General features: G+C 41.1%; 1 protein-coding gene across 1 annotated transcript in view; it reads left to right on the forward strand.

Moving 5' to 3' along the window:
• Positions 1-847: 847 nt before the first annotated feature.
• The window catches only part of LOC147149863 (neural-cadherin), a 256,943-nt gene continuing 230,276 nt past the window's right edge, over positions 848-27,514 (forward strand). The window contains exons 1-5 of the mRNA XM_086025213.1: positions 848-942; positions 1,095-1,187; positions 2,753-2,950; positions 5,465-5,616; positions 7,151-8,660. Coding sequence (XP_085881339.1) covers positions 7,646-8,660 — 1,015 coding nt within the window. The 5' untranslated portion in view covers positions 848-942; positions 1,095-1,187; positions 2,753-2,950; positions 5,465-5,616; positions 7,151-7,645. The remainder of the gene's footprint in view (positions 943-1,094; positions 1,188-2,752; positions 2,951-5,464; positions 5,617-7,150; positions 8,661-27,514) is intronic.

Here is a 27,514-nt window from a genome sequence, read left to right on the forward strand (position 1 = left end):
GACAAAATTTCTTTAATCCGATCAGAGTTAGGATTAAAATTCTGATCGGATGCACTGTTTTCATGGACACTAAAAATATTGATCCGATTAGGACTTGCATGTTCATGCATCACATTTTCGATCGGAACAAATTATTTTCACATGCACAGATTGACAAAATATACCGGAAGTAGTAGTAGAAGAAGGAGCAGCTGTAGCAACTTCCATGTCAACAAAACATCGTTCCATCGATTTCTATTTTAAACGTTAGCATTATTCCACATTTTTCGCCCGTTTGCGCTGTCACGCCGCGTTAAGACTTCCTAATGAAACTGCAAATGTACCAGTTCAGTCTTGCACCCGCCTGGCCTTCTAGCTCGCTCTACTTCTACTAGTTTCCGCGAATAACAGAAACGTGTATACCGGTACTGTAACAGACATGCGCCGTAAAGTCAGTTTGTCCCGAAATTTCGGAATAAGTGTTTTCATGCACACCAATCGGATTAACAATCAACATAAACCACCTCTCCTACGGAATAAAATCTTGATCGGTTTAGAATATTTTGAATGGGGTGTGCACATGAAGCATTTTTATTCCGATCAGGCATTTAATCCCAATAAATGTGCCCATGTAACTATGTACCTAGCTGGTGGCGCAAATTCACTCAAATAGATGCTCATGTAGTTGGGACTTTAGGTAATGAAGTCTAGTATGTCACATAGTACGTCACAAAGTATGTCATGCATTTGGTCACGTACTGGAGTAGTCATATTGGTAATGTAGTCGCTTATTTAGATGGCGAATTGTTGGTCACGCAGTAGCTCTTTAGTAGGTCAATATTTAGTTTCAGGCTGATTGAAAATGAGCAATTGTGTCACCTGGTGACCAATGTTTTGTGTTCAGGCCAGCATGTGAGTTAGTGTGCGCACAGCCTCGAGAACGTGTTGAGTTGATTGAAACAGGTGCGCTTGTTGAGAGGAAAGGTTTGTTTGGACGGCAAACCTTTGTCAACAGCATTTGTGGACTACTTTCTTTGATTTTTGACAACAGTTTTTAAAAATATTTTCTTATTAATGAGTATTTTAATTTGTGACCAATTTCTGCATGCACACAGGGCTACATAAGGATACATGGGAAACAAACAATACAGAGATGTAAGCGAACACTGTAGAGTGGACCCGTGCGAAGAAACTCAAGTCATCTAAAAGTAAGGCCAGCAAATCTTTTAAAATTTTTGGTCCTGTTTTGGGAGCGCATTGGAATTGATTGTTATTGAATGTTGGATGTGGCTATTGTTGGCGTTTTTAATCAGGAAGGATAGAATACAAACATACTTTATAGGGCATATAGTGGGTATGTGCGTAAAATTTCAAAGATTAATTGATTTAAACGACACTCGCATGATCAGCCTATGCATGAAATTAGCATTTGATGCGACGGAAAATTTGAGCCATCAGAGTAACATCACATTGGACATGGCAAAGTCTAAGCCCAAAAAATGATGTCTGTAAATTGACCTATTTACTTCAAATTTGTCAGACACGTGGTAGAATTATATGTAATATATATGGACATTAGGATTTGAAAAATGGCCGTACTCGCCGAAATGTAGCTCATTTTGTGGCTGACGTCGTTCATTCACGTAGTGTAGTCATAGTCAGATAGAGTCATTCAGTGGTGGATACATACATACAGTATAGTCTCTGCATTGTTGCTCATGTAGTATGTATCATAGTTGCTCATGTAATTTATCATCACTCATCCCTAAGCAAAAGATCTTTGCCTGGAGTCCTGTTGATATTTATTTTCCATGCTGAGATGTTTCTTGCGTTAAAATTGCTGAGCATCAGCTGCAGCCTCCTGCACTTGAATATTGAACACAAAATGAATCTTTTCATACATTATTAACAAGAAAAGCGAAGCTTCTCCTCCGAAGTCGGCAGCCAGACTTTGGCAGTCTCCGTTCCACATCCAGCCCGAGTGGAGATGTTTCCACCTCCGCATCCAGGCCCCTGTGATTCTCCTTTATAGTGTGCTCATGTCAGTCTGGTTTTTACTTGAAAGACCTAACAGGCTCATGAACACTGTGCAGATGTTCACGTTTGAGTCATAAAAGCTTTATGACTGCAGGAGCTCCTTTAATAGCAAATGTGAGCACTTGTTGCCATATCTCAGGAGAAGCGGGGGTAAGGAGGAGTAAGGAGGGGTTAGGCGTATTTTAAGGGACCCAAATTAATTTGTGGAGAACGCCGAGCCCAGTGGCATCGTGGGTGATTGGCTGCTAGAGTGAGAGTTAAGTTGAACTTCTTGTTTAAGTTTTGATTTTTTTTTTCTTGGAATATTTCATTGTAAATATAGATTTTTTTTCTTTGGTTGTTGTTGTGTTTTTTTTTTCTTTTCGTTATTTTGTCACTTGAATCCTCACTAAATATCGTTTTCACCTGTTCATGCAATTTTGGTGTGATTAAACAACACTCCATGGAGGTTTTTCGACTGTGCCATAATTTTCCTTATGTTTCTGAAACGAACCCGTGACACTTAGTAGTTCACACAGTAGCTCATACTGTAGATCTTGTAGGTGATGAATTAGATCATAGTATGTCAGGTCATGTAGTAGCAAATTTATGTAGTGGGTCACATAGTAGTTCAAGTTGATGGTCATGTAGTAAGTCCAATTGTCTCTAAAACGAAAGTCACCACCGCCTGCCTTACCGAGTGAGTAAGTAAAGTCTTTTGGCCTATATTCTACCAGTGTTCACTCTCACTATGCAGCCTATGCCCCTGTGGGATGCCGGCACATCCACATGTGGAGGCCCGTTCTGGGGCAGCACGTCACTCAGATCCCCCCTGCCCGCTGGATCTCCTCAACAATCATCACTCGGCTCCTCCACAAAACACCACAGAGCGTCTCTTCCGCCCCCTCTGTTTTCGTGGTAGACATTTCCCTTGCTAGCTGCTTCTCTGCTGCAGGTGAGACGATACTTCTGGATAATGAAGCCATTTCTCCCCTTCAGGTCATGTAGTAGGTCACAGAGTTGCTGATGTTGGTTGGTTATGCACGTCACTTGGTGGGTTACTTTTTAGGCTTTGTTTTAGTCCATTAAGTGGGTAATGTAGTTGGTCGCGAAGTCAGACTCACAGTAGCTAGTACAGTATGTCACATAGTAGATCATACAGTAGGTCCCATGGTAGATCATACAGTAGGTACCATAGCAGCTCACATCATAGGGGCACGTAGTAGGTCATGTAAGAAATGTTGTACTACAAGTAGTTGGTCATCTACTTGTTAAATTAGTTGCTCGTTTATTAGGTCAGTTATTAGCTCATGTAGTCTGCCAAATAGTATTTTGATTGACTGATCTTATTGATCATACAAACATATGACATATCAAACAAATATTGAAAGAAAGGAAAATATCATCAGTAGAAGTCAGTTCAGCACAGTTTACATAGTAGCTCACATTGCAGGTAATGTAGTCGCTCACAGTTGGTAATGCAGTAGGTCACATAGTAGCATGTAATAGGTCATAATAGGTTATGTAGTAAGTCAAATGGAACACATTTAAATAGTAGCTCATGCACTCATGCAGTGGGTCACATACAGTAGATAATGTAGTAGGTCACATAGGTGGTATAGCAGCCAATTTACCTAGTAGGTCATGCTTATGTAATCAGTCACATAAATAGTCATGTAGTGGGTCAAAAAGTGTCTCTTGTAGTATGTCCCAGATGCTCATGTAGTCAGTCACATGTATAGTAGGTCATACTTGTATAATAGCAACTATAGTAGGTTACCCAGTGGTTCATGGAGTAGGTCACATTTTGGTCATGTAGCAGGACAGGTAATAGGTAATGTAGTAGGTCACTTAGAAGTTAATTCAGAAAGTAACATCTATAATAGGTCACATTATGGCTCATATTGGTCGCATAGTAGTACATGTTCACGTCATGTCATGGTCACGTAGTGGATCATGTCATCGCTCACATTGGCAACCAGCCCACTTTGCTGGTCCACAAAGCAGCGCAGAATGCGTCTTCCCCCTCGTCTGTTTTCTGTGCCGATATTTCCCTTGGTAGCCGTAGTGCACTGCAGGTGGAAGTATACGCGTAGATAATGAAGCCATTCCTCCTTCCCCACTTCCCCGCACTCGATACAGGGACGCACGCAGTCTGATTGGGAGGGTGGGCGTTTGCAGGCGTTAATTGACTAATAGAGATTTGCCGCGTGATGAGAGGAGGAAAGAGACGAATGGAAACGCAATCAAGGCCGGTTGCGCGTTTGAAATGGGGCGGCCCCCGAATAATACATAACATTTAGGAGGGGGAGCGCACGTCAGCCTCTGAGAAGATGCGTTCACAGGCGGATTGATGGGCTGCTTCATTGAGATTTAGAGGCCGTGTTTGTGTTGCGTTGATGCGGCTCAAAGTCTGTCAGCTGTCATCAGAATCAACGCCTCATGATGGCTGTGTGCTAAAAGCATCACTTTAAGATGTAGTCGTTCACATAGTTTCTCAGGTAGACCGTTTCATATATAATGTAGTAGGTCGTTCAGTTAATCAATAATAATTTAGTAGGTCTTGTACTAGGTCACGTAGGTAATGTATTGTGTTGCGTAGTTGGTCACATAGGTAATACAGCTCATTTTGTACCTCACGTACTTGACCATTTAGTTAATGTAGATGGTCACACTGCGGGTTAGATAATTTAGCAACTCATTTAGCAAAACCTTTTGGCAATGTAAGGTGTCAAAGTAGTTTAGGTAATACAGCTTGTCGTGTAGTTGGTCTCATAGATAATAGAGTGAGCCTTATAGTAGCTCATGTAGCAGATCACAATGTCATTGGTCATTTCGGTAATTTAGGAGGTCTTGCTATCGCTATAGTATGCCACATAGGTAATGTAGGCGGCCATGTTTTTCATGTATAAGTCTCAAGGTAGCCCTTGTAGTTGGTCACATAGTCAAAGATTTTATTGGTTATGTATGTAATTTAGAAAGTCTGTAGCTAATATACAGTAGTATGTCACATTGGTAATTTAGTGGGTCATGTTGGTTGTCATTTTGGAAATTTAGTAAATTTCACTTATGAAGTTGGTGACATAGGTAATGCACTTGCTCACATTCATTCATAATAGTCTGTCACAGACAATTTAGTAATTTTCGTAGTCGGCCTCATAGATAATGTAGTTGGTCATCTAGTCAGTCACGTTACTAATGTAATATAGGTATTTTGGCAGCTCATGAAGTTGGTCACATACGTAATGTGGTTGTTCAAGTCACATACTGTAGATAATGTAGCAGGTCTAATAGTAGCTCATGTAGTCTGTCACATGCAGTAAGTAATGTACTGCAGTTGTGATATGTAGACAGTGGTGGATATGTTCCAGACAGCCGTTTTTGTCATCCACTTGTCAGGTGTCTTGTGAGTGAACGTCTGAATCCCCTGCTGTATATTTGATGGTGTTGTCTTTGTGTGGACGTAAAGCAGCAACAGGCAGCAGCCTCTTGCAGGGAGTGTCTGGCATTCATCATACGGTTGGCCGTGATGCCGCGTCAACGTCGGTGTGAAAGGGTCCGAGTAGCATTCATCATCCGGACGTGACATCACTATGCTGCTTGTTAGCCACCCCATAAAAGGTGCTTGTCCTTGTTTTGATTGCACTGTTCAGTATTTCTCGTGCTTCAGTTTATTTCTATTGTGCACAGAGAGGACAGTTTGTGATGGTAACAAACTATGAAAAATTGCCGGATATTGTCGTAGTGTAGTTGTTATCCAAACTCTCAGACAAGGGGAAAACATTCCTAAAAGCACTGATTGACGCCCTACTTTGAAACAATAATATGCTACTTATTTAAGAGTCTCATTTGAAACATTAACTTGAAACACCCTGACTTAAAACCCTACTTTGAAAGCCTAACCTAGGTTTTGAAGCAATACTTGCAGCATGAAACTTGTCTTAAAACCTTAGTTTGAGACCCTAATAAAAGCTTAAGATCGAAATTTGTAAGCCTGCTGTTTATTCAGAACCCTAATTTGAAACCCTAACAATATCCCAGCATGTCTTTATTTCGAGAGAGAGACTCTTCAGTCAAGATAATCAACAAGCTGTCGGAAAGAAACTGCAACACTATCAAAAAGTAGTGAGAACACATTGAAAAATGTGAGTTGATCTGATTGGAAATGTCTCAACACAACTACTTGACAAATGATATTCATGAAATGCATTTTTTGAAGTCAACATGTGCTCTATAAGATAACAGCATCCTGGGTTTGAACATTAGCCAATTCATTGTATTGAAACCCCACCTTGGTAAGTTGAATTTGAAACCCTAACTCTAGTTAGAAACCTTGATTTGAAACAACCTAAAACCTTAATTTAAAGCCCTGACCCTAATTTAAAACTTTCCTTTTGAAACCTTAACACTTTAAAACCCCAATTAAAACCCCACCTTGGAATCCCTATCCAGTCTTGAAAACCCTATTTGAAAGCTAGCGTTGGTTTTGAACCCTATAATTTAAAACATAACCCAGACTTTAAACTCTAACTCAAAGCCCTAAGCCTGACTTGAAACCATAATTGGATTGTGGATTGGTTTGTGTCTCTACTTTGAAAGCAAAACCCATACATTAAATGTAAACATTAGCCATTCTTTAAAATTGTGACTACTTGAAATCCTTTTTTAAATCCCAATTTAAAACCATAATCCTGATTTGAAACACTAAACTGTTTGAAACCCTAAATTTGTCTTGAAATCCCCAAAACCGTGCACTAGATTGAAACCACTGTTTTAAAAACTGTAAACCAGGGTTGAAACCCTAATTGGACACCTAAACCCATGCTGGTGATCCTACTTTGAAACACAAACGTCAACCCTTAATTTCAAACACTAGAGTGTTTTACATTTTATTAGAACACTTCTGCCACTTATACTGCAAGTCTTATTTTCCTCATTGCGTGCGCTCACATGCACGCACGCACACACACACCCACGCACGCACGCACACACTACACACCCATACACACGCACACAGACAATACGATCCCCCCCCCCACACACACACACACACGCGCAGCCAGCCAAAAGCACTTTAGCGGATCGATTTGTGAATTATTTTAATCCACTCAAGTGACGTGTTATTGGGGACAAGAGTGATGTGATGTGTGTGCAGGGCCGGACATTGATCAGCGTGACAAGGGGCTCGGGTCGCCCCCCAGAGGACTCCTCGTGACACACCCACGCATCGAATCGACAGACGAGCTGAAAATGAATACATGTCAGTCAAATACGCACGCGCGTGCACGCGCTGTGTCAATTTGACACATGTGAGGCGGATTACGCGTGCTTGCGCACGAGAAGATGTTGCGAGAGGAGCTGTGCGCGTCCCAGTGATGTAAGAAGCCCCCCTTTCTGGTCTCGGAGGCGCGCGCCGGTGAGAGAGCGCGGGAGAAGAGGAAGAGGAAGAAGAGAAGGCGGACGCAAAGTTCTCCCGAGCAGAACAGAGCATCCTTGAGTGTGCCCCCTCATCGTTCCACTCTTTTATTTGTATTTTATTTGGACATTTGAGGAGGATTTGAAGCTGCGGAAGTATCCCGAGAGGCATACGATGAGTGCACCCATGGGTGCCTCAGTGGATTTGGCGCTCTGGTGGTGAAAGGCGCTCGTCATGATTTGGGGAAGCCTTTTGCCGCTTTTGCTGTCGTGCGCGCTCGCCAACAGGACCCTCGAGCCGGAGTCGGCGCCGGTTTCGGTGCCCTTCTTCCACGGCCATGTGTTCGAGAACGCGTCGCCGGGCTCCCGGGTCAACGGCCTTAGCGTGCCTCTGCGGAGGCTGAACTCGCAGCGGCCGTGCAGCGGCGGTGGCGCCTCGGAGCTCGCTCCCCAGCCGCACTGGAGGCTCTTGGGAGACGGCGCCGATAAGTTCCGCGTCCTGGCGCACCACAACAGAGGTCACATCCTGCTGAGGACGTGCGGGGTTCTGGACCGCGAGGAGCGGGCTGAGTACGAGCTGGGGGTCGGCGTATGCTGTGGCGGGTCATGCGTAGAGTTGGCATCCGTCAAAGTGGACGTGCTGGACATCAACGACCACCGGCCAGCCTTCCACGACACTGACGTGAGGCTGAGCCTGGACGATGCCACCCCGTTACGCACGGTTGTCTACACGGTGACAGCGCGTGACGAGGACAGTGGCAAAAACGCGGAGCTCTTCTACTTCGCGATGCCCAAGAATGGCACTTTCTACGTAGTACCCAAAAGCGGCGACATCCTCCTGGTGGACTCCATCCTGGGCCGGGACGGACCCATCAAGTTTACAGTGTTCGCCCGGGACCGAGGCTGGCCGCCTCGCACGAGTGACGGCATCGGTGTGGAAGTCAGCCCACGCCAGTGGCTCTGTGCCACCCGAGAAAAAACACCCGCTCGGACATCCAGATCCGTCCAAGACGCGGAGAGCAGCCCGCTTTTCATCAACGTGTCCGAGGACGCGGGCATCGGCTCGGTGTTGATGAACCTGAATCCGGTGCGCTTCCAGGCGGCCACGTTCGAGCTGGTGGAACCCGACGACGCGGAGAGTTCGCCGGTCAGCGTTGGCAGGGACACGGGGGATATTGTCATCGCGCGCCGCCTGGACCGAGAGACGGAACCGCTGGTGGAGATCAGCGTCAGGGTGCAAGACAAACGAGGTGAGGGGCGCGAGCGAGCGTGTATGGGCGTAGTTGACGAGGGGTTTGGGGGGAGGGGTGGGGTTAAGGAGCTACACACTTTCCAATGTCCCCACTTCTTACAGGCTCACATACACACGTTTAAACTTTAAATTCAGTTTTTAACATTAACAAGCTTTTCAATTATGAAAGCAATCTTTTACCTTTTGAAGTAACAGCATTTTTGACGTTAGTTCATGGAACATAGAAATGATATATTTTGGTTATTTATGATCACATTTTTGAGTGTTAATTATGATGCAAGGTTCTGATTTGAAATAGACCCTTGCACATTTCAAATTTGGGAATGACGGGTTGTTTGATTCAAAGCATGTCAGAAAACAGGCCAAAATGTTGAGCATTTTTTCTTGTCAGTCCTATGATGTCCACACATTTCTTGGTTTTCTTAAAATAGATTTGCTTGTATGGCGTACACTATATTACATTTCCATCCAGGCACAAATGGAAGGATTTTTTTTTTTTTTAAAGTTAAGATAAAAATTGGCTCTAAACTTTTTCTCTTCCTTTTCATTTGTGTGGAAAAAACTATATGGAATGAATGACACTTTAATGTGTGTGTGTGGGGGGGGGGTTGGGTGTGTTGAGTGTTGCCATTGCATTGTGCATTGAATCTGGCTCCTTATGCTCATAGTCATTTTGTTTTAACTCAGAGTTTGACAGTTTGGTTATTTTCTTTTATCATTTGCTCTTGAAAGTTGGTTTTCTCTTGAATAATTGCACCCCCCACCCCCCCACATACCAACCACCACTTATGAAAGGATAGCTACATACGCCCCTGTACGTGAGTGTACATGTGTGAAGGAGGAATGTATGCATAAGCATGATGCTTCTGATTGTGCTCAATGCTGCACAAGTGATTACACAAAAACGCTTTCTACACATAACGTTGAATTATTTAAAGAATCAACACTTGGATTAATAAGAGCATCACTCATTTATAAGAGCATATTTGATGGGGCGGGGGGGAGTGTGGGTTGCGTTGGAGTTGATTCTGCAGAGATTTTGTCCACGGGAAAGAGGAAAAGTTTTGAGTTTGTTAAAAGGACTACTCCAACAATGTAGTCTCTGCTGAGAGTTCTTCTTTGTGCTCCATATTCAAATAAGAGTGCAGAAGTGGAATGATAATCTGTGTATTATTGGTTCTTCCCATTTTCATTTGGCAGCTGGGAAATGAAAAAGTGATTCATCATTTATCTGTTTTTAAATCGAACATTCCAAAAAGAAAAAAGTATCAAAATCTATAATATTTTTTGATGGATCGTGGTTGTCATCCAGGCTGATGTGGCAATTAAGCTAAGTTATCTTTACTAAGACTCATTAACAAACCTCCGGGTCACGTGAACACGACCACTTATTATTTGTATAATACTTAATCTGTAATTAAAATAAAGATTTATTTTAACTGTATTGCACATGAAACTTAAAACTTGTATCTAAATAAATGTTTAAAATAAACAGTTCTGTACCTAAATTGTACGGAAAACTGAAATACAGCTGAACTGTACTCAACTCAAATGTACTCCACTGGTTAAATAAAGGAAAAGTTTAAGACACTGTAACATTATGCATAGTTTGAACATTGAATTTAGTGATTCTTTCGAGAATCACAAGAGAGAGCCAGCATACCACATTTTTGGAATCACTGCATGTGGAGGTTTTCAAGAGTATGTTCACATTGAAAGGTGTCCTATGATGAGACCAAAATTGAATTTTTGAAATTCTTGACTTTCCCTTGTTAAACTTTGACTTTTATATCATACTACAAAAAAATACAACTTTATGTTATAACATTTAAAACTTTTTATCCCGAAAAAATACAAAGTACATCTACGCTCTTGCATAGCGTAATACTTTATTTTAAACCTCCCAAGTAAAAAAAAACAAACAAAACAAAGCTAAACTTGTCACCGCAAGGATTAAAAAAAAAAGAAAAATTCTTATTGAGCATATATCATTTGAATATGAATGTAAATCCATGTACATGTATTTTCTCATCATAACTCAAAAGCTTGCTTCCAGATATGCCTGAAATTTACCAGTCACCATTTTGTTCAGGTTAGAAAATTTTCCCGTATGAAATAGTTATAATTCTTCAACGAATTGACATGAAAAATGAAAACTCTGCACTTCTGGCAAGCACCCCTATCTTGAAGAGCACCACCTGGAAAGCCCTCTTCTCCTGACACCAGTTTCGCAGATTAACATGAAATTACTATCATGACAGGGTGCATGAAAAAGGTTCAAGGACCCATAGCTGAATTTGAACAAGTTGTCGGACCTTTTTTTTTTTAAGCATCCAATTTTGGCCGGAGGCAATGTTTTGAGCGATATGCTTGCCATACCGGTGTAAAAATAAGCAAATCACTTTTAATAATTAAGGATAAATACAATTGGGAGAAATATCTTCTATCAACAACCCCATCGAGCGTTCATTTGTAATAAATGCTGCCACAAAAGGCCAAACAAAAAGCAAAGCGAATACACAGTGTTAATTCTTGTATGCTATCTTAAATGAGCTGGCAAATATATGGGAATTCTGAATCCAGATCAGGGCGGCACAGTGGTTGACTAGTTAGCACGTCCACATCACAGTTCAGAGGTCTTGGGTTCGATCCCGGCCCCGGCCTTCCTGTGTGGAGTTTGCATGTTCTCCCCGTGCCTGCGTGGGTTTTCTACGGGTACTCCGGTTTCCTCCCACATTCCAAAAACATGCATGGTAAGTTGATTGGACACTCTAAATTGCTCCTAGGTGTGATTGTGAGTGTGTGTGTTTGTTTGTCTCTGGGTGCCCTGCGATTGGCTGGCAACCAGTTCGGGGTGTCCCCTGCCTGCTGCCCGATGACAGCTGGGATAGGCTCCAGCACGCCCGCTACCCTTGTGAGGACAAGCGGTATAGATAATGGATGGATGAATGAATCCAGATCGCAAAAATCCAGTGTGGAAGGATTACCCAAGAGATACACAGCGGTTGTGTTCAGTCTGGCACTTTCATGTACTGTAGTACATACTTTTGCCACTGGGTGGTGCTGCGCTGATAATTAAATTGGTAGCAAATGTAGTGTGAATTTGCTACACTTTCCACTCCTATAATTCTTATAATGATCTTCAAGTGTATACAGGCTTAATATATTTTGAGCTTCATAACTTGTTAAAAAAACAAAAGGTGAACAAAAAGATCCTTCATGGAAAAAAGTGAAGTGAATTTTTAACATTATTCACACGTGAAGTAGAAATCGATGGTTAGCCTGACCTATTAGCGCTGCCGGCTAACTGCCAGCTAAGCTCTCTCTGCTTTCATGGATTGTCTGTCTTGATGACTCTGTTCATTGGTCTTAATTGAAGAAACTGTCTCATCCAGCATTTTGTTGCTTCGCCATGTCTCTGCCAATTAGCCTCACTTTTGCTAATGAGCACGAAGCGGTGGACATCCACTCTTCATCTCTTGTTTTGATCATATTCATCTAATATTCAGTATAGTTGTTGTAAATACTGTTGTTGAATTATTCAAATATATCAAATACATTCAGCAGGTCACTGCACTTTTACAGCTAGCAAACATTCTGTTTTTCAGACTGTAGGACAGAGAAAATAATTTGGAGTCATTTAGAAGTACAATGCGTGTGTTTTTAAGCACTTGACTCACTTAAAAAAATATCCTAGTAGTTAAATTAGATTTTGGGGGGCAAAAGGGTGCTTGGGTTGTCTGGAAAGTTGTTAAATCTAGCAATAAAAGTGCTGAATTGTCATCGACCACCATAATCACCATCACCACACCATCCCATCATCATCACCACACACGCGGATATTTTGTTTATATGATTTTTTTTCCGCAATCGGGTTTCAACATCTTTGTGTTGACATACCAATCTAATATTCCAGCGCCTTCTAATCAGTAAATCTGACCTATTTGACTTTATAAGCAATGGGACTTTGTCTTTAACCAACCAGATTCAAATTTATCCTTACAGGGCCAGATCACTGGCTCTTGATGTCAATATTTTTCCGTCTTCTGATTGGTTGGTCAGAGCAAGAAAGTTTGATAAGCAAAACTCACATTCTAAGAAAGCTGGGCAAAAAAGTACCCCAAATTGGTCGAATAGGGACAGATTCACAACTCGGGTCAATTTGACAAATTTTTGGGGGGTTATCTTGCACAAAACAACCCTGGATCAAATTGAGCCTAGGAAAATGACGGTCCCTTTTTTGACCGAAATTGAGGAATTTTTTGACCCAGGTTTTCAGTGCATCTGTAGCGATTTGCACACATAAGTACATTTTGATAATCAGCATCTCTAGTGAGTGTATTCTATTTAACAGTTTTGTGTATTTGTCATGTTATTGGCTAAATATTGATTGTGCACTGCTCCAGATGATGTGGCACAGTTGTATGCAGTTATATTACCTTTTGGTTTAGTATTGATGGTTCCCTCACAGTGACTAAATGGGCCACAAATGGACCATCGGCTTCTCTTTGGACTCCGGTGCTGTAGAGAAAAACATGAAAAAAGCTCTTGACGCATACGGAGTTTTAACTGCAGCGGTTTTGATTTGTGGATGGCGGCCAGTCTCGCCACTCACGCCTGTGTGCACTTTGCTTTGTGACATGTCGAGTTCTTGTGAATCATGGTCGAAATCGGTGCAAGTCAATCGCTTTGCTTTTCAGAGCTGCCTGACTACAAAAATGTTCCATTAAGACGAGTGTTACTAATGCTCATCCATCATATCACCTTTGGAATCAATATTAAGTGTAATTATGTTTCACGAGGGGTGTATAGATGTTGAAAGTTAAAAAAATGGTACATTAGAGGTATGTAGAACATCAGATGATGTACAGGTAAGTATGGTGCTTAAGTGTTATGGATGGCAAAACTATGTAAATAGTAGGTGTGTAACGGTTTTCGTATTCGTCCCGTAACGTCTCGGTACAGGCATCGCGGTTCGGTGCACGCAGTCATACGACGAATACGTCTGATGGAAAAAAAAAAAGTCAAAGCCTTAGACCAAGAGATCGCCCCATTTGTTGTTCGAAGAAGAAATAGATCAAAACAAATGTAGAAGAAAAATGGCGAGTGCAGGAGAAAGCATGTGGAGCTAGAAGAGCCATCTGCACTATACAAATCAGCCGTGTGGGAACATTTTGGCTTCCGATTTGAGTACGACGGCGATGGAGTGCGAGCGGTGGAGCGAACAAAAACTGCGTATCGGCGTTGTTCAACCTCCGTGCGGTATGTTGGAGGTAAACACATGTAGGACGGCATCACCCCGATACAGTTACCGGGGGTAGAAAAAAGAAACCCGCTCAACACCAACAACTTATCCCCGCTACTTTTAAGCAGCCTGGAGAAGTGAAAGCAGACAGAGCCAAACAGGGAATGCTTTTGTCTTATAGCAAATGAAATTGTAACTTGCTCTCTGTTAAAACTAAATAAAAAAAAACTAGTCTTATGCATTTGAGACTTTTTGCTGTACCGAACCTGTACCGAACCGTGACCCCCATATCGAGGTACGTACCGAACCGTGACTTTTGTGAACCGTTACAATACTCACAGGCACAGATTTGTTACCCTCTGCAAAAAAAAAAGTCTATTGTATCTTATTGAGTCACTGAGGGTAGTGATGAACCTTGTCTGAATGACTATTATGCACTAGCCAAGTTGGGCACACCAGAAGCAGGAGCACATGATGATGTACAACCTGTTTCATTCTTTCATATTTTATTCAACTGTCATTAATCTGTTTTTTTATAAACAGTACTAAAGGGCACATTTTTCTTATAAAAAAACACATTACAAAAGTTAAATAATGAATTGACAATGTTCCGCTGTAGTTTCTGCTTCCAGTGTATTTGTTGTTCATGCTGTGCTTGTTGTTGTTGCAGGTATTGAACACTATTATATCTGGTGAGGCCCCCGATACACTACTTGAGGGGCCTATAAAGTAAAATCCATATCCGTGTGCCATTTCGGGGTCATTTTTTTGTTTGTTTTTTCATGCCGTGGCCACAGAGTGCATAGAAAGCACATCTCAGCGTCTAATCCGCCGTAATCCGCATACCTAAATACACTTAGATATCGAGTGGAGTATTTGAGGATTACAGCCAGCTGTGTGTCCTAAATTTGAGCGTAAACAGCGGGAGAGCGACCCTCTGGCCTTTCCGTCCTCTGGTGCAGAGGGGAGCGCTCAGTCTTTGGACGGGTGGCTCACTCTACGTCCGTTTAATCTGTTTGGAGAGTTTAGCTGCGACCTCCCTCCATCTGCTCACATTATCTCGGTAATCCCGTCTCACCCCCTTCCTTGTTGACCCCCCTCCTCGTACTCCCCCTATCCCTTTCTCTCATTTTCACTTTCACTTCAGGGATTTAGTGGTAGCCTGATTTAACACAACGGTAGTGAACGCTTTGTTTTAGTAAATTGGTGTGTGTGAGTGAGAGGGTGAATTTGTGTTTGTGCATGTGTGTGAGTTGCAGCACAACGCGTTAGCTAAAAGCCCCAAGTGACTACCTTCTGGCCATCCCCACTCTTACAGCAGGAGTGAGATTAGACTACATACTCATGCACACCTCAAATTGGCATGCATTGCATTACAGCCAATTCAAGTCTCGTTAGCATAAGATAGCACCCAACGTTAGTACACTTAACTTTTGAATTGCAGCGGTACGATGACATGTGAATTTGACATGCCAGCACAGAATACGGAAGTGCAGCACACATCGAGACCGAGGCGCAGCATACAGAAGTGACCTTGAGTAGCTCAGGGTGCTGGAATGTTGCGCCCCACCTTGGCCCTATCTATGGCACTGAAGAGGCAAACGTTTGAATCAATGGGTAACAAATTATGCTCGCCCTGAGAGGGAGTGATTCCCGTATTCAGACAACAGAGCTGAACAAAACAACTTTAGTCATTAACTATTTATCCTGCTCATCTAAAAATAGGCACATTTTGAAATATTTTGATTTTATTCTCAATATTAAAAAAAAAAAGAAGAAATTGTCTTCACGAGAAGTAATCTGGTGACCACTGTCTGTGGTGGGCCAGTGCCCAAGAACCCTCAATTGACCAGCTACCACTGCCTTATACTGTAGAAATCCGTAAGAAATGATGTACAAATTCATATTATAGTGGGGGCTCGAATGACAGACTGCAAAAGAGGAGGGGAAAAATGCTTCTGCCTCTGCCTCCCTGTTTTGACGCCGGATGCAGTGAAAAATGACCCCCCCCCCACACACACACACACCTGTGACAACCAGCTGCAATGTTTTTGGTCTGCTGCTTGACCTTTTACAATTCCTGTCAACTGAGCCGTTGCAAAAGTCCCCACTGCTGTTAAAGGCCACAAAGAGGATGAGGATGAAGAGGAAAAGTCAGAGGAAGAAATAGTAAACACATTTTATTTTAGGGTCGGTGCGCCCTCTCTGTGGGGATGACATTGGCATGATTACACACAAAAAAAATGCGGTGGTGTTTAACCAACCCGCTTGCTCAGTAGCTGTGGATTTGGAGCATATTTGGTCAATTTTACCTTAGGTTGGGTTAATTATCTTGACACAGCAGATTACGTTTAAGAGTGAATCTGTGGGTGGAAGAGCTGAAGCTGGTCGCTATTTTTAACGGTTTTGGACATGATGGTGGTTGCTGAATGGCTCAGTGGCTAACACTGCTCCCTTTGGACACAAGGATCAGTGTGCAAATCCCAGTCAGGGCAGAAAATGGGTGAATTGTGTCAGGAAGGGCATCCGGTGTAAAAACCGTCATGCAAGTGATGTGCTGTGGCAATCCTTGGCAGGGTAAGTTTGCTTCTTCTTAGAAAATGTTGCCAAAATTCATTACATTTTTAACCATAATGACACAGGTAACCCATTTCTTGGTAACTTTAACTCATCAGCATGGATAGTTTTAGCCCTTGTTGTATCAAAATTATGACCCAATGTGCTGTTACTGGCTGGGTCCCTTTTGGACTGAGCTCTGGGTCCGCTGTTTCACCCAATTTGGGTTACTTTTGACCCAGCAGTTGTAAGAAATTCACCATGTAATGTATATTTTTTAGGGTGTTTGTGTGTTGGAGAAGGATTTTGAGGAGGGCGTGTGTTTCTTACCTTTATGGGTCAAATACCAATGAGGTTTAACACCATAAGATAAGTATGAGACTCAAAAAATATTTTGTCTTGCTACTTTGGAGTTCAATATTCTTGAGTCTGGTTGTAGCATTTTGAAAGTGTAGGAATTTAAGTCAGTGGTTTGGTTCAATAATTTCTGTTGGTGAGGAGCAGAGGTAGAGGGCATGTAGAAGACCTGCTGTCACTTTACATTTTATTAGAAGTGTTTGCTTTTCGAGCGGCATTCCATAAGCCGAATCATTGCAAGAGTTCAAGTATTCATCAGTTCATGTTTAAATGTATGACACAGCTTCAGGCATTTACTCAAACTAAATGAGAGAGCTTGAAGCGGTCACTTGACTGCAAGGATGCGCACGGACGTTTATTTTAATGAATGAAATGTTCATACAGGTATTACATACAATATAGTTTCATATAGAGTATCAAAACACAATGTATATTTTGTATTAAAGAATTTCACTGCGTATTCAATAGTAACATAACACAACATCATAAAAGAAAAATAAACAGGTTTTCTAAAGTGTAACTATACGTGTGCCGTACTGTCCCTGTTTTGGATATTTGCCTTTAAGGGGTGTGGTCAAGTGAGTGATATTGGGAGCTGCAGCATGTTAGAAAAAAGAAAAAAATCAACCATGCGATAGTTTGCGACTCAATTAAAAAAAAAAATTGGGCATCACTAAGTCAAATAGGCCTGTAAATCAAAGTCTAAGTTAGTAATTCATGGTACCGTTGTAGCACGAACAACGCCACAATGTAGCACCCCTGGAATAATTACCTTGAATTGCCACTTCAAAACCAAATACTGCCAACATTAGTCTAAAATTGTCTTTTTAAACTGTAGCAGCACAATTCATGTCTCTTCAGGCATGACTTTTTGAGACTTTTTTTTTTTTTTTTTTTTTGTGGGTCTGCTCATGATTATAGATACCAAATTTCTTGTTGCTAAGTGAAACTGCCTTCGTGAGCTTAATTTTCAAAAGTGGCAATTAATTTAGCCCATGAAGAACGGCAAAGAAATAAAAAAATTTTTTTAGTTCTGTCAAACCACAGACTTGGACTGTAATTACTAATCACTAACACAGAGCAAGCAATACTATGTATCATAGTCATGGTCACGACATGGAGCGTTGCTAAGGATTTGCTCCTGCTGACCGTAGCATAACAGGCAGCAGTGTTGTAACATTTTTGCAGAGATTGTGTTGTGTGACCTCCAGGCTGTTTGTGCAGCAGATGGTCAGAAAAGGCAAAGATGGATGATTTAATAGTCTGCCGCTGTGCGCAAAGCAAATCACTATGCTCCACAAAGCGGCAAAGAGCTCGTAAGTCTGCCCAGTGCTTATCTCGGTCCGATAAAAGCACAACAAAATAACGCAAAGTTGATAAAAGTGGTTGGAGGCGTATTTTTTAACACACGAGGGGGTGTTTTGTTGTGCTTATCCTTGGTTAAAACTTATGGTAAATAACTTTTTGGACAACACCCAGTAAGATGGACATCTCCATGCAATGGTGAAACAGTGGTAGGAAGTAACAAGTACAAATACTGTATCTTGTAACTATAACTAAGAAAAGGTGGTAAAGGTCCGCACACTCTGTTTATCAGTTGAAATACAGATACAGTACTTGTGTAAAAATAGGACTGGTAAGATTACAGTACAGACTCAGCACAGGTACTTTAACAAAACTAAGAAATTCCAGATTCAAAAATGTTTAAGTACAAAAGTAAAGCGTCAAATTTGAAATATAGCTCTACATGAATACATACATTGAAAACATAAATACATGCTATTTATACAGAAGTGAATGTGGACAGCAGCACGAACTAGCAAGGTTAGTCAGTGGCATCTTTATATTTGGACATTGTACAGGTGATCATGTGACCGGCTGTGGCTGTGCTTGTGGTTTCCTTCTTGAAAGGACCAATTTTAATTGAATTAAAAGACTTGGGCGATACTTAAGCTGCTTAACGATGCAGCTGATTTTCCGTCTCCCTCGTCCTCCAGGAATGTGAGACAATAGCGGCGCAGGTTTTTATAGTTGGCGCGGGCTCATGAGAGAGCGGCTATGCAATACTTAACTGCAGATTAATTTCAGGAAGATCCATCCGAGGCCGTCTTGGTTTATGCTTACACGCCCATGACGGGGGAATTCAATTTAGAGGCAATTGGATGCAGTCCGACATGGGCGTCTTAACTTTTTTGTATTGATTGATTTTTTTTTTTCTTCTTCTTTTTTTTTCCTTCCCCCTACAGTGGAGGTATTTGTCATGTTGACAATAATGCGGCGAGTCAGAGGAGAAGCATGCCTCTAAAATGTGAATATAATGCAAGTAATGGAAGCCCAATCGAATCTATACCTTGCAGTGTTCAAGTATTAAAGCTGCACTGTTAGCACTTCCACTGCTCTGACAGTGAAAATGGGAAAATAAAGTCAGTGGTGTAGAAAGTGAATGCATAATAAACAACAAGGCCACCGGCGCTAAAAAGCTATAGCATTAATTTATGTGCACTGTGTATCTTTATGTACTGGTGGTGGGGAAGCCTCTCAAACAGTCACTTTCTTTGTCAAGAAAGAATATGAATGAGTCCGTCGTCGACTACGCAATTGTTTTAATCTAGCTTTGAGTTTTTGTGTTTTATGGGGGTTATCGAACTTCGCCTCCACACTCTAACCACACGCAATGACGTGCTTTAATACCAAAACGAAAACAACGTTACTGTTTAGTATAAGTGGTTCAAATTTGGCAAATGGATTAAATCTCTAGAAGTTGTTTAGGGAAGGAGCCCTGGAAATGGTCTAAATGGCCTTGAAATAGCCATTTCAAACCAATAACCCACTTTGCCTCACTTGGCTTCTTGAGACTTTTTTTGTGTCTCAGCATGACAAAAATGTCTTCCAATTTTGATGCTGGTAAAAGAAATTTGCTTTGGTGCTGCATTCTCCCCCCAAAATTGCTAAACTAGCTGTTTCAAAACAAAATTTCTCACATCCTGTGTCCTTTTGAGCGTGCCTTCTTGAGATGTTTTTTTGTTGGCCTATTCATGATAGAGATGCCTACCAAATTTCATGTTTCTGGGTGAAGCTGGCTTCGGGGAACTTGATTTTCACAACAATTACAGGCAATTATCCCTGGAAAACAACTCAGTGATGGCCATTTCAAACCACAACTGCCAACCTCCTGTGTCTTTTCAAGCATTGCTCTTTCAGATTTTTTGTGGGTCTACTCATGATGGACATGCCTACAACAGTTAATGTTTCTAAGTGAAACTGGCTTTGGGGGCTGAATTTTCCTATAAATTCTAGAGTCAAATAGTCCTGAAAAATAGCTTTTGAAATGGCCGCTTCAAACCACAATTGCCTTCTTCCTGTGTCTTTTCAAGCATGGCTTCATGAGACTTTTATGTGAGTCTACTCAGGATAGACATGTCTACCAAATTTCATGTTTCTAAGTGAAACTGGCTTCGGGGTTGAATTTTTAAAAAATGTGATGAATTATGTGAACATGAATTATTCCTTTTTCTCTCCTCCCTGCCCAGCAAGTGTACGTTAAATAATGACTACTAACGAGGGCTTTTTGAGGGATTAAGATATTCATCAAGTTAATCGCACGACTGTCCCTTACTTAACGGCAATTAATGAACATTCTCTCCCCGTGTGGCGCAAAGGCCCGATTTGAGTGCTTAATGCACTTATAAACACAACAGATATGCAGCTACATGCCGGCAAATGCTTATTAGAGGCGGAAAAAAACATTCCTCTGTCCACTAATATTCCAGCAGTGTAAATGTGATATTTGTGTCCACATTCTCGCATGAGAAAAATGTGCAGTAAATGTTGTTGCAATACTAATTGATACACTAATTATAGCAGCTTGTGTGATGATATTCTACACATAAAACCTTCCATTTAACAATATGGGCGCACTTGGGAAGAGTTTCTACATTCCATACTTTGATTAATAAAAGAACTGAACAGAAATCTATCTTGCCAAAAAGATTTATAGATGCTTGATTTTAAATTGTTTGCATTGTCACTGTCTTAATATCATGACGAGCACATTTACTTTAATTTACCATTTACTTTATGATGCAGTGGAAAAAATCACTTTAAAATAATCATCTGCAATTTTATTTTATTTAATTCAATTAAATGTAAACTTGTTAAAATGTAAACTGTTTTCCTGAAAATAGCTTGGATTACACTTATTTGAGCAAATTAAACTACCGGTATTTATATTTCAAACTGAATGAAATTGACGCATGCTTATTTGAATTTTCATTTTAACTGAAGTCAAATTTGATCAAAACAATTATGCTACTTGTGTGGACATTTAATTGAACATAAAATAATCAAACAACTTTTCCAATACTCTTCTAAATGTACAAAATTAAATAAAATACAAAGACTTGCACGCATTTTAAATGAACTTGAATTAGAAATATTTTCAGATTACATTGTTTCCTATTGGTTACATTTTGCTATATTATCTTTAAAAATAGTTACAGTAATCTTTAATGAAATTATGTTACCGTACAATGTTATGAATTAAATCATATTTTTATATTCAATGAAATGTATATTTGAAAGTTTACAGTTATTAGTTTTACTTGATTTCAAACATCACTCATTGAAATCAAGTTTAAATCCTTCTGAAAATAGAAATGATGAGGAAAAAAAAAGTTTGATGTGGAATAATCAAATCCGAAAGTCTACTTGTTGGTGTTTGATGGATGGCTGCATGGCCTGACTTGAGCGTCAATTGTGAGGCCATCAATGTCAGCCATTGTGCAATCCGACAGCGGGTGGACAACACGAGGGGACTGCCAAATAGTGACGACTAGCGACAAATGCTGACAAATCCTGTTAAAGGTTTCATTGTACACATGAAATTGTATTTATATTTCGGTGGAAACACACGTTTCTTTGAACCCATGGCTCTAGTGTAAAACTCTAATTTGATACTCTAAACCTGGCTTGAAACCATAATGTGAAGCACTGACCCTGGCTTTGAACCATACCCCTGTCTTAAAACCCTAATTTGACACCATAACCCTCATCTTCAACTTGACATTCTGTTGTCTTGAAACCCCAATTTGACACCCTAACCCCAGATTTCAACTCTAACTTAAAAACTCATGACTGGCCTGAAACCCTGTCTTGAAATCCTAATTGGACTCGCCATCCCTGTCTTATTTTCCTACCCTTTGCTTTCGACTCTTACTTTAGGGTTAGGGTAAGGGTCCTGAATGCTATCTTGACCCTGGCCTTGACACCCTAACCCTGGCTTGAAACCATAATTTGAAACACGAGGACCAGCATGAACCCATGACCATGGCTTGATACCATAACTTGAAACACTAATGCTGGCTTCAAAACCTAACCCAGGCTTAAACCCCTAAATTGAAACCCTAATTTCACACCCCAACTCTGGTTTAAAACCATACTTTGAAACACTAACCCTGGCATGAACCACTAACTGTGGCCTGAAACCCTTGTGCTGTCTTAAAACCCTTGTGCTGTCTTAAAATCCTAACCCTGGCCGGAAACCCTATTTTTATCCCCTGACTGTGGCTTGAAACCCTAACCTTGGTTTGAAAATTGAATTTGGTCCCCTGACCCTAGGTTAAATTGACACTCAAATTGCACATGCCCAGTCTCCCCACTGGTTAAAGCAACATTTTTGGATGAGAATATGAAATATGACACGTGACGTGTGTTTTCCTGTGTTGTTTGCCACGATGCTGTAAAGAGATTGTTCCGCTTTATGCTGAATGATTGATTTTTTCCGCCTGAATCAGAGGACGTCAGTTCATCTGATTAAAAACAGACAAGTTGGGAATTAAAGATTGGATTGCGTACGCACACACATGCAATAATGCTCCTGATCTCTGTTATCCGCCCACTGCCGCCACCGCAGCAGCAGACACTATAGAAAGAAGCTTTGGCGCCTCAACCAGAACACTGTCTTGATGCTCCACTTTGAATCCCTAATTTTGACTTGGAACTCTAATTTGATACCATAACTCTGACTGAATCCTTTAAGATGTCTTGAAATTGAAACCCTAATTTTGTCTTGAAACCCTAATGCTGGCTTGAGACCCTAACTTGTGACCCGACTTGACACTTCGTTGACTTGCAACCCTAATTTTAAAACCTAACTTTGTCTTGAAGTCTTTATTATGCACCCTAATCTTGTCTTGAAACATTAACTTCAAATGCTAACTTTTGCTTGAAACCCCAATTTGAAACCAGAATGTAGGCTTAAAGCCCTGATTTAAAACCCAAACCCTGGCTTGAAACTGGCTGTTTTTAACCTGACCTTTGATTGAAATGCTACTTTCAATCCCTATCCACGGTTTGAAACCCTAATTTGACACTGACTTAAAACTCTGCTCCGAAAACCTACTGGTGTCTTAAAACCTTAATCTGAACCAAACCCTTTTTTGAACCCATAATAGTAGATTAAACCCCTAACTTCAAATCCTTGAAAACCTTTCTTAAAAGGGGTTGACTTTGAATCCCAATGGTGGTTTGAATTCATTTTGAATTTGAAATCTTAACCCTGTCTTAAAACCCTACCTTGATCCTTGCTTGAGACCCTAATTTGAAATCCTAACAGTGTCTTCAAACGCTAACCCTGCTTTGAAACTGGCCATGCAAAGTATTGTATTGGTGCCGATACAGTAAATAATGCTGCGATACTGCGACACTGAAACCATTTCTCTGGCGGTCCACCAGACCAGACTTTTCTTCTTTGTCTGTTAAATATGTATTGTCTTTACGCAATGTCCCTCGTGTTACCCGGTTACTCCAAAAAGTGATAGTTCAGTGAAACATGGAGCATCAAGAAATGTCATGTCATGTCATGTCATCTTCCAAACCGCTTATCCTATACAGGGTCGCGGGGAGTTGCTGGAGCCTATCCCAGCCGTCAATGGGCGAAGGCAGACTACACCCCGAACTGGTCGCCAGCCAGTCGCAGGGCACACATAGACACTGTCACTGAGCGGGAATCGATCCCACGCTGCCCGCACACAACTCAGGCGTGTGTACCACTACACTATCAGTGGACGTGCATCAAGAAATGTTCTTGTTTTGTGTTTCGGAACATTGTTTGATTAAAACAAAACACTTTTTGATTACTATTGCAAGACGTAATTGGTATCAGCAGGTAATGAAATATAAGTACTTGTCCTTGCTCTAAAAAATAGAAAAATAAAGCGGTATTGTTGTATATTTAAAAACCCTCAATTTGAACCTGTAAATGTGGCCTTAAACCCTCATTTGAAAACCTAACCTTAGTCTGAAACATAGAAATCCCAACACAGTCTAAAAGAGGACTTCAAGGCAAGCATTTTCATAGCAATACTATCTTCTATACGCCCCATTAGTCTAAACATGGTATTTGTATTAATATTGATTTTGTAGAATAAGTATTATGCGGGATAATCCATCCACTTTCGTCCATCTAAGGGTGCTCCCAGTTTGTCCTGTACTGCCCTCTGGCTTGCATTGTGTAACCAAACCCAGAAAACAGGTGAGCTGTGATGTTCGCAATGCGAGCCCGAGGGCACTTGGACGACAACTTTAGTTGAAAGCAGAGGCAGTAGCGGAGCTCGACTTTTATCCTTGGGGTGGCCAAGGCTATCTCAGGGTCCACAAAACAAAAACTTGGAAACACATTATCAACAATCAACATCCATTTTATATTGCAGAGTGAGAGTAGGGCGGTACAGGACAGAATGGCAGTGCCCTGACGTGGATGAAAACAGATGGATTAATCTGCTAAATTCTTATTCCACAAATGTGATATTAATCAGAAAGCCGTGTTTAGGTGAGTGGGGGCACGTAGAACATATTATTGCGCAGAAAATGTTTGACTTAGCTTCTTTTTTAAATCACGAACAATGGCTTGAGGCCCACAACACACACTCACGCACACAATAATGCTCGCGATCTTTCATCCACCCACCAACGCAGCAGCAGCAGCAGCAGTCACTATAGAAAGAAAAAGGTCTGGCATCCACATTATTTTCTCATCATCCGTCAGCATGAAAGGGCTTCGGCACCGAGGCGGATGGGAGCGTATATGAGAGGCGGGAGTACATCCGCAAATCACTTCCATCAGACCTCGGTGCTGCCCAGACAACAAAAGGAACTTTTAAGTTACATGAATGCAAAAGAACAACAACAACATGTATAAAGTTAATAAAACCGTCTAATGGGGTATCAGCAGCTGTGTTCCCATTTCTCCATCCAATAATGGAAAGTGCAGGTAAAGAGATTGAAGAGATTGAGGACGTTTGATATCTGCTGCTTATGCGCTATCATTTCTTCGAGTGTCAGGATCTTTCATACTCCTCGAAAGCGCTGCTCTAGGGGTGTCCCGATACGGCTTTTTCACTTCCGATACGATATTGATATTGCAGCCTAGAGTGCTTTCCCATACCAGTATCAATCCGATACGATATCAACAGGAAATATGCATGCTTTTATTTATTTTTGGTGTGAAAAGTTAGAAAAGACTTGATCAAGTGATACTATTATTATTTTTATTTTTATTTTTTATACTGTGACCCTTGTTTGGAAACAACAACCCTTGCTGGAAGCCATATTTTGGTAATCTAACATGGTGTGAAAGCCTTTCTTAAAACCTAATCTTGTCTTGAAACCCTAATTGCTACCCTAGTGGTGACTAGTACCGGTAACCAAAATTTGAAACCTAAATTTTAGCTGGAAACACTCATTTGAAACTCTAATCCCTTGCTTGATCCCCAAACTTTGACTGCATGGACAGACTCATTTGAAACCAAAACTCCTGCCAGAAATCCCACATGGAAACCCTATCAATGGCTTGAAACCCTAACTGTGATTTGAACCCCAATTTACGAAACCAAACAGTGACTCGTAACTGTGACATAATACTGGCTTGATCCCTCTTTGGAAACCCTGAACCAGGCTTGAACTCTAGCTTGCCACCTTATTTAGCCATGGTTTGAAACCCTATTTTGAAACTCCAACCCTGACTTGAACCCTAACCGCTAATTTGAAAACCTAAAATGGCTTGAAACTGGCTCCTGGCTGTGTGTTGCTGCCACCTGGTTTCTGGATCTGAAATCCTAACCCTGATTTCAAACCATAATTACAAGCCCTAACACTGGCTTGAAACCCTCCTTTGAACCACTAACCCTGGAAAGAAACCCCGCTTTAAACCCATTAATGATGGATTCCAACCCTAATTTGAAAGCCAAACCCTAACTTTAAATCCTAATGGTGACTCCGAACCTTAAACATGTCTCTTTTCTCTCATCTTTTTATCTTTTGTATTATACTTTCAATACTTTATTGAAAAACAAATTTTTGCTTGAAACCCTACTCTACTGATTCTGTGCATCTGCTCTATGCGATCTCTCCTCTTTCTTGCCAAGCAAGCAAAAGCAATCCTCTGTGTATCGCCGCATTTGTATTAAACTTTGCAGGCTTTGCTCCACAGTGCTTTGTCTATATTTGTCATGACGACAAGAGCACAAATAAGCTTAAGTTAAAGCACCGCACAAGTTTGACATTGGGGGCATCTGAAAAAACAAAAATAAAAATGTTTGTGTTTAAAAAAAAAAAAAAAAAAAAAAAAGTAAAATGCGTTCAGTTAAAGAGCGTTTTCACCTTGCACAACCTGAGCTGCATTCATTGAGCACTTGTCAGGAAGGTCTTCCCTGTCGTCCTTACTCATGCAAACAAAAAAACAAACAAAAACACATTGTGTTGAACGTTTCACTGAGCAAGTGAACTTGAAGCACTCATTTTAAATGATGGATGCTTCTACAGTGGCTGTGTCGGGATTCACTTATACATATTATATAGTACAAGAGATGGGTATTCCGTCCCAGGAATGGAATGGAACGGGACGGACGGAGGGCCCATTTTGGGGACAGAGGACTTAGGATGAGAGGTTTTTCAAAAAGGACGCACTAAGCAAGGACAGAATTGGGTTTTCGTCCGTCCCTGTAATCGTCCCTAACCGGGTCATATACCAACTGACGTGTTGTGTTGGTTTCTTTTCAAAAGGAAGACCATTGTTCTCTTCTGTGATGCCACGGAGCCGCCATTACTACAGCCTCCACGACACTGTACGAGTGCTTCTTCCATGTGCGTTCCCTGCAGTAACAGGCATAGTCTGCCCTCTCGTGGTTCAACACATGAAATACCACGGATTACGCCACAGGATGCCCATTACTCCATTTCACTGACGAGGATGAAGGTGGATAGCAATTTTGTTTAGTTAACTCAATGTTAACATTTAGTACAGACCTTACCCTTTGCATGCGAATTATGTCCTTGTCTGGGACATCTCTAGAGTGTAAAAATCTCTCCTAACCGTATTCATGCTCACTCCAGCTCCGCCGTACACTTAAAGCTAGGACCCGGAAGTGGATGTCTTTCGTTCTACAATAACATTGTTGTGAAATAAAGCAATAAAAACTAAAAGCTTATTGCGTTATAATAACACGAAAGTTTTGCAATAAAACACAATAGTATTACATTATAACACATTCTTAAATATTCTCGTGATGTCCACTGGTTAAATGCTATCTTGGGTGACACTTAAACAGTTGTAAACAATTCAATCCACTTACGATACTCCCAGCCACTCAGTGGATGGGAATAGAAAATTAGTCAGCTAATGAACTTTAAATAATGTT

Source organism: Filicampus tigris, chromosome 3 (genome assembly GCF_054856515.1).
Source record: "Filicampus tigris isolate MCC_2025a chromosome 3, RoL_Ftig_1.0, whole genome shotgun sequence".
Classification (NCBI taxonomy): Eukaryota; Metazoa; Chordata; class Actinopteri; order Syngnathiformes; family Syngnathidae; genus Filicampus; species Filicampus tigris.